Source organism: Motacilla alba, chromosome 3 (assembly GCF_015832195.1).
Source record: "Motacilla alba alba isolate MOTALB_02 chromosome 3, Motacilla_alba_V1.0_pri, whole genome shotgun sequence".
Taxonomy (NCBI): domain Eukaryota; kingdom Metazoa; phylum Chordata; class Aves; order Passeriformes; family Motacillidae; genus Motacilla; species Motacilla alba.
Window position 1 is genome coordinate 1209895 of NC_052018.1, and position 8485 is coordinate 1218379.

The 8485-nt window shown below is 52.4% G+C and overlaps 1 protein-coding gene across 1 annotated transcript in view; it reads right to left on the reverse strand.

Moving 5' to 3' along the window:
• OTOF (otoferlin) overlaps positions 1-8246 on the reverse strand; it is an 89252-nt gene extending 81006 nt beyond the window's left edge. The window contains exons 1-5 of the mRNA XM_038132078.1: positions 8073-8246; positions 4142-4177; positions 2292-2327; positions 1715-1735; positions 534-581 (exon numbers count right to left, since the gene is read on the reverse strand). Of these exons, the coding sequence (XP_037988006.1) occupies positions 534-581; positions 1715-1735; positions 2292-2327; positions 4142-4177; positions 8073-8158 (227 nt within the window). The 5' untranslated portion in view covers positions 8159-8246. The remainder of the gene's footprint in view (positions 1-533; positions 582-1714; positions 1736-2291; positions 2328-4141; positions 4178-8072) is intronic.
• Between the last annotated feature and the right edge of the window lie 239 nt (positions 8247-8485).

The following is an 8485-nucleotide window of genomic DNA, read 5'->3' on the forward strand; positions in this document are numbered from 1 at the left end:
TCCCATCCCTGAGGATCCATCCCTGGGAGAGGGCCCAGGGAAGTGCAGATCCTGTGTCCTTTCCCTCTTCCTGGAGGGAAATCATGCCCTGGGTGAGGGATGCAGGAACACGGCGCATTCCAAGCGTCTCCCTCTTTTTCCTCTGTTTCTCTCCTCCAAGTGTTTCCTGCATCTCTCCTCTCCTGATTCCTGCATCCACTGCATTCCTGGCACTCGGATCAGCGCTTCCTGAGGGATCCAGGATCCTTTCCCAAGGTCCTGGTGGAGCAGCCAATGCCAAATTCCCCTCTCTCCCTCCTTTCCTTTTCCCGGGGCCCTTCCAGTCCAACTCCCCTGCCAAAGGTGACCACGGACAGTCCCAGCCTGGGCACAGATGGAGAATTCCCATTTTATCCCTCAATTCGGAGCACTTTCCTCGGGAAAATGGTCTCATGGTCCTGCCCTGCTGCTGTTCCCGGGGGATTCTGCTGCCAGGGGCTGGAGCCTGGAGCCGGAGGGTGCCCTGGGAATCAGGGATCAGGGAATCGGGATACCTGAACGGCAACACCAGGTGCTTTTTCTCTTTCCCTTTGGCCTTGGCTCTGCAATCCAAAGGAGCGATTCCATGAGTTGTGATCCAGGGATGGACTCTGATCCACCTTCTCCCCCCAGACTCATCCACATGCACGGAGCAACCCAACGAAGGCAATCCAGGAGGGTCCCGGAGGGAGAGATCCCTGTGCCCGGGATTCCCAAGGATCCCAGGGAACGGGAACAGGGGTAGGACAGCACTGGTAGGGATGGGATCAGGGGTGGAGGGATGGATCCATGGATGGATGGATGGATGGGTGAAGGCAAGGATGGATGGATCCATGGATGGATGGATGAATCCATAGATAGGTCTATGGATGGATGGATGGATGGGTGAAGGCAAGGATAGATGGATCCATGAATGAAGGGATGGATGGATGGATCCATGGATGAATCCATGGATAGGTCTGTGGGTGGATGGATGGATGGATCCATGGATGAATCCATAGATGAATCCATAGATGAATCCATAGATGAATCCATAGATAGGTCTATGGATAGAATGGATGGATGGATGGATGGATGGATGGATGGATGGATGGATGGATGGATGGATGGATGATGATGAATAGGTGAAGGAATCAATGGATGGATGGATGGACATTGATGGATTGAATGGATGGATGGAATGGGTAAAGGGATAGACAGGTGGATCCATGAACTGAGGGATGGATGGATCCACGGATGAATCCATGGATGGGTCTGTGGGTGGATGGATGGATGGATGGATCCATGGATCCATGGATGGAATCAGTGAAGGGAGGGAGGGAGGGAGGGAGGAACCCCTGGATGGATCCATGGAATAGGTGAAGGGATGGATGGAGGAATGGGAGGAAGGAAAGAAAGGAAGGATCATCCATGGATTGCTTGGAATACAGACAAACAAGACTCTGGGAACCCCTTCAGAAGTCCCTGACTGGAAGGGGATTTGTCCCTGCTGGGATTAGGAAGCACAGAGGGAATTCCAGGGGTGGGTGATCCCAGAAAAGGCCCTTTTCCCTGGATCCAAGCACCATGCAGATAATCCCAGGGGTGGGTGATCCCAGAAAAGGCCGTTTTCCCTGGATCCAAACACCATGCAGGGACTGCTCCCATCCATGCACACACCATTCCCAAAGGGAAGCAGGGACGCCACGTCCCGTACCTGGGATCTTCCGGGTCTTCGCTGTTGGGAGGATTCGGAGCCAGGAGGAGGAAGGTGAGGAATTAACGAATATTCCCAAGCGGACACAGCCCACGGGAGCAGGACAGAGGGAGGGGCTGACCCTCAAATCCCAGGAATGGTTTGGGTGGGAAGACACCTTAAGGATCGTCCCATCCCAATCCTAACACCTTCCCCTATCCCAGGGTGCTCCAGCCTGGCCTTGGACACTTCCAGGGATCCAGGGGCAGCCACAGCTTCCCTGGGAATTCCCGCTCAGCCCCTTCCCACCCTCCCAGCCAGGAATTCCTTCCTGATATTCCACCCCAAGCTTCCTTTTCCCAGTGGGAAGCCTTTCCCTGTGTCCTGGCACTGTAATTCCTGATATCACCATGCGGGATACGGTGCAGAGGGAGCACAGGGTGAGGCTGGCCTGGATCCCAAATCCTGGGTTTATTCTGAGACCTGCACCTGTTTGTAGGATGTGGGTGCCTGGGATGGGCTGGAATGGAAGCAATCCCCCAGAATCCCAGATCCCACCCCGAAATCTGGGATCCCTCCCACCAGGACATTTTGGTACCTTGCCACCGCCTTGTATCCATCGTTAAACTTAATCCTGGGTGAGGCACCGGAGAGAGGGAGAGAAAAAAAAATCCAATCAAATCCCAACATCAGAATTCCTGAGGGAGCAGGGACAGCCCTTCCCAGGAGGATGGGGCCGTGTCCAAGCTCCGGGTGCTCCAGGGAGGAAATTCCAGCTGTGCATCCAGCCCAGGGTGTTCCACTCCCCCTATTCCCAGGAAAAATCCCAGGAGAAAACCCGGCTGGAGGCCAGATCTGCACTTCCAGCACTATCCATCGCTCCTGCTCCATCTGGGAATCTCCCCCACCGGGACAGGCTGGGGGCAGGCAATTTGCATTCCCAGAATCCAGGAAAAATCTCCAGGTTCTGAAAGCTCTGCCCTGGGGCTCGCAGCAGAACCTGCTCCGTTGGTTTGAACCTTTTCCGGATATTCAGGATCCTCAGGATGCAATATTTTCCCAAGGAATTTAATGATTAATCACGTTAAATGATTAACGTAATTTAATTAAATGTAATGGAGGGGTTGGGAAAAAGAATTGGAAAACCTTGATTGGGACTTTTTTCCCCAGGATGGAAAAGATCTCAAACTTCCTGTTCGTCCTGGTGGTGGCACTGTGACATCCTAAAGATCCGCGCCCAAATTTCACGTGGGTTTGGGAATTTTGGACCCTTCTTACCTATCTGGACACGGATGAATTCCCCACTATCCCAAATTCCAGCCATTCCCAGCGCTGATCCATGTCCCCAAGCGCCACATCCACACGGGAATGGGGATGGGGAGCCTGTGGGCATCTTCATCCCAAGTTCTCCCACGCCTGGCACAGATCCCAACTTTGGAGCAGGTGCCAGAGGGATAATTAGCGACAGGCAGTCGGACAAGGCTCAGATCCGCCGGGGACACGGAAGAAAAGCTTCCATCAATAATTCACTGGGACCAGATTCCTTTCGGCTCCGAGCTCTGTCCCGGCCATGAATATTTCAAGGACAGCCCCTATCGGGTGGTGCTTCCCGGGATCTCACTTTCCAGGGGGTTGGGAGCTGGGCTCAGACAGGTTTTGGCAATTCCCATCCCTCTTGATTTTTCCTGGGAATCTAAGGGTGAGTCAAAGTCGGTGAATAAATCATGGAATTGTAACTTTTCGGAATGGTTTGGGTAGGAAAGGGTTTTAAAGCTCATCCCATTCCATCGGCAGGGACACTTCCCACTATCCCAGGTTCTCCAATCTCTTGGACATTCCTAGGGATTCAGGGGCAGCCACAGCTTCTCTGGGAATTCCATCCCAGCCCCTCCCCACCCTCACAGGGAGGAGTTCCTTCCCAATACCAAATTTTTCCTGTTATTTTCTGTTTTCCTCATTGGAACACAAATCCAGCTTTTTGAAGAGTTCTGTCCTGGTTCCAAAATCCTCCCGTCTCCTGGAATTTTTTTTTTAATCCAGGTTGGATTTTTTTAGCTCTTTATTTCCCCATTCTGATTCCTTCCCTGTGTTGTTTTTTTTTTTTTCCCCATGGAATTGTTTGATTTTTTTTTTTTCATGGATTTGTTTGGATTTTTTCCATGGATTTGTTTGGTTTAAGTTCCCAGCAGATCAAGGACCCAAAGCCATTCCAGGGACGTGGCACATGGGAAGGCTCCACCTCCCATTCCCGGCTCCTTCATCCCTGGATTCTGTGTGGGATGAGCAGATTCCAAACTTGGGATCCCAAGGGAAACACAAAAACTGAATTTAACAGGTCCAAGTCTTGATCTGGGGATCTTGGATTTAAGGAATTTTCTTTGGAAAGCAGAACTCTGGAGGTGGATCAGGCCTGGAAGCAGAGGGGCAGGATCTCCTGTGGGAATTTACCTGGAATGCTGATCTTCTTCCGCTTCGTCTCCGAGGCTTGGGAATTTACAGGGAGAGAGGAAAAATTCCGGCTGTGATGTGAGGACAAAGGGCTCTTCCATTGTTTTCTAAACCAGGAAAACTTGGGAACACTCCGGCACAGCAAAGCACTCCATGCACGGCTGGAATCCCAGGATCCGCCCCCATTCCACTTCCCTCTGTGTCCACAGTATCCAGGTTTGTCCCAGACCGGATTTTGGGGGATATTTGGCCAATATTCCGCCTTTTCCAAGTGGTTCCCTCCTGCCTGACCTCCTTTTCCCACTCCTTCCTTTTTTTCGGGATGGATTTGCTCAAATCCCAAAGGAAAAGTGGGAATGGGCGGGTGCTGTGCCCTGTGCCAGGATTCCTGGAAGGAGGAAAAAGGAATTCCCAGCCTTTGGAAAGCCTTGGGAAGCCCTGCCATCCTCCCAGCGATGGAAAGCTCTTCCCATCCCTTGGAAAGCTGCAGGATTGCTTCATGGGGGGGTCCTGATTGCACAGAAATTCCCCGATTTTGGGAAATTCCCAAGCAGATGAGTCCACGGACACAGGAGGGTCTCGCATTCCCTGGGAAAGAGGGAGTGAAGGTGGACAATTCCCTGTGTTCCCAAGGGATCAGCCTGGATCCAGCAGCGGCCAAGGAAAAGCTGGATCTGCTTTCCCCGGAATCGGCAGCTCCACAGGAGAATTCCCAAAATCCTTGACGTGGATGCTCTGCTCCATGGGAATGGGGACAAGGCTGTCCTGGATCTGCCGGAGAGGGATTTTTGCCTCCAGAGCTGCCAAAGTCTGGGATCTCCAGGCTCAACCTCCTCCGGGAAATCCGTGCCCTCATCCCAGGGGATTTTTCGGGTGGAAAAGGGGCTCCAAGCTGGGAGTGGGGTGGGAAAAAGGCAGAACAGGGAAGGGAATGCCTGGGATGGTGGGATTAGTCATTGGAAAAGATGGAAGTTAAACCAGGTCCCTGTGCCCCGGAACAGGTTTTGGATAAGGGACGGAACACCAGGAAAAGGAGAAAAGGGTTTAAGCTGCACAGGGATGGACTCAGATGGGATTTTGGGATGGAATTCTTCCCTGGGAGGGTGGGGAGGGGTGGGATGGAATTCCCAGAGCAGCTGTGGCTGCCCCTGGATCCCTGGGATTGTCCAGAGCCAGGCTGGATGGGGCTGGGAGCAGCCCAGGATAGTGGGAAGTGTCGGGATTGGAAAGGGATGAGCTTTCAGGTCCCTTCCCACCCAGAATATTCCATGGTTCCGCAATTCCCTGTCTCCAGGGCTGTGGCCCGTGGTCCCTGAGGCTGCTCCTGTGACATTCCAGGGATAGGGAGTTCCGTGCCTTGTTTATCCCACTTTTCCTTGTGTATCCTACTGCCCTTTTCCTCCCCATCCCTGCCCACAAACCTTCCATCCATGTGGAAAACAGGGAATCCGGAGGAATCCCTGTGCTGGAGGAAGGATAATGGGAATGGGATTGGGAATGAGACTGGGAATGGGTTGGGGAATGGGGATGAGGAATGGCTCAACAAGGAGCCCTCCCCATCCCACTGAATTTCCTGTTCAGCAATATAGGTCTGGAAACGCTGGAATTCCAATTTTTGTTCTTAGGATCCAAATTTTTCCCAGATCTGGGATCTGTTTGTGATGGAGAAGGAAAGGCCTGCCCACAAAACTTCCATCCATGTGGAAAACAGGGAATCCGGAGGGATCCCTGGGCTGGAGGAAGGACAATGGGAACGGGATTGGGAATGAGATTGGGAATGAGGATGAGGAAGGCCGAGACAGGGCCCAACAGGAGCCCTTCCCATCCCACTGAATTTCCGGTCAGCAATGCAGGTCTGGAAACACCAAAATTCCAATTTTTATTCTTAGGATCCAAATTTTTCCCAGATCTGGGATCTGTAAGTGATGGAGAAGGAAAAGCCTTCCCACAAACCTTCCATCCATGTGGAAAACAGGGAATACGGAGGGATCCCTGGGCTGGAGGAAGGACAATGGGAATGGGAATGGGATCGGGAATGAGGATGAGGAAGGCCCAACAGGAGCCCTCCCCATCCCACTGGACTTCCTGTCAGCAATGCAGGTCTGGAAAACACCAAAATTCCAATTTTTGTTCTTAGGATCCAAATTTTTCCCAGATCTGGGATTTGTACGTGATGGCGAAAGAAAGGTTTTCCAAAGGAGCTGGGACATTTTTGCTCCCAAAGGAATTTTAACCAAAGCCCTTCCTTAGATTTCAAAAGGATGGTTCACATCCTCTGGAATGTGAACCATTTTTTGGATCCTTCCCAAAAGCTGGAATGTGGAACCTCTTATCTTTCTTTTATTCCCAGTTTTGTTTTTTTTTATTCCCAGTAAATTCCAGCACGTGTTTGCTACAGCCCGCGCCAGGCTGGAGCAAAATCCTCCAGGAATTCTCAGTGAAAAGAGGGATAAAACCCCATGGATGATCCCCAAAGGTGCTGAGACTTGGGAATTGTTTGGGATGGGGGACAAATCTTTCCCATCCCAGGGAATTCCCTGTATTTCCGGTTTTCCCTGCATCACCCCCTTCCTGCTACTTGTATGGATGCCTCTTTTCCTAAAATGGGGGTTTTATCCCTAAAAACCTCCTTTAGATGCTTGGCTTTGGGAATCTCCCTCTCCCAACTTCATCCTTGCTCATCCCTGACTTCCATGGGAAAGGGCCGGGGGAATTCCTGCTCCTCCGAGCCAGAACCGATCCAGGCTGACTGGGAATGCTGGGATGGATGATCCAGGATGATCCTGGGCTCTGGCCTGAGATCCAATGGAATCCATGGCCCAGCCGGAGAAAAGGCGGGATGGGATAATGGGATAACGGGGTGGGATAATAGGATGAGATTATGGGATAATGGGATGGGAAAATGGGATAACGGGATGGGATAATGGGATAACGGGGTAATGGGAGGGATGGGATGGGATGATGGGATGGGATTGGATGGGATAATGGGATTGGATAGGATAATGGGATCCATGGGATGGGATGGGATGGTTTGGGACGGGATGATGGGATGGGACAATGACATAATGGGATCCATGGGATGGTTTGGGATGGGATAATGGGATGGGACAGGATAATGACATAATGGGATCCATGGGATGCGATGGGATAATGGGATGTGGTCCATGGGATGGGAAATTGGGGTGGGATAGGATGGGGTGGGGTGGGATGGGATCCATGGGATGGAGATGGGATGGGGATGGGATGGGATCCATGGGATGGGATGGGATCCATGGGATGGGATGGGATTCATTGGATGGGGTGGGAATGGGATGGGGTCCATGGGATGGGATGGGATGGGATGGGATGAGATGGGATCCATGGGATGGGATGGGTGAGAGAGGGATATTTTCCATTGGAAGGGACCCCAGGGATCACCTGGTCCAGGTCCACCCTATCCAAGGCAGAGCCAGGGATAAATTCTGTTATTATGAGCGCCTCTATGTCCTTCCTGCCATCCCTTATCCCACAGGAATTCAGGAGCTTTTCCCAAAATGCTCCTTCCTGTGGCTGAGCTCCTCTTGGGACGATCCTTGGGATTTTACCTGAAATTCCCTTTCTCTGGCTCCTTCCCAAACTCCTTTGTCACGCCGAGAAAATCCACAGCAAACAAACTTCCATGCACACACAGGGAGCTCATTCCCATGGGAATGGCTCATCCCGGGATCTGGGGACAGGACATGGAGACAGAAGGGCACCTCAAAGGCACGGCAGAGTCCCAGCCAGCATCCCGATCTCCATCCAGGATCCCATTCCAAGGCTGCTTTTCTGGCTGTTCCACCACTTCTCCTCCCCACCAGCAGCCCAGGAATGGGAATTCTGGGACAATTCCTGTGAGAGATCCATCGGGAAAAGGCATGGAGCAGCACAGCAGTACGGAGCCTCTCCCTACCTCGTGTCCAGGGACCCCTGGCTCAGGGAATCCCCCTCTCCCAGGAGCTCATCCTCGCTGTGGAAATACAGCTCGTCCTCTTCCATCCTGGTGGGAACACTGCAAACATCAGCCCTGTCCTTCCCGGGATTCAGGATTCCAAAAATCACGGAATCACTGAGCCCTTTGGGTTGGAAAAGCTCTCCGAGTCCTACCACCCCCAGCACCACCAAGGCCACCCCTGATCCATGTCCCCAAGTGCCACATCCACAGGGATTTGAAACCCCACTAGGGATGGGGGTTCCAGCCCTTCCCTGTGACAGGGGTGGGCAGCCCTTTCCATGAAGGAATTGTTCGGAAAATCCAACCTGGAACCCCACCCAGACACGGCTCTGCACATCCCACGCTCAGCAAACACCACAACTCTTCCTAAA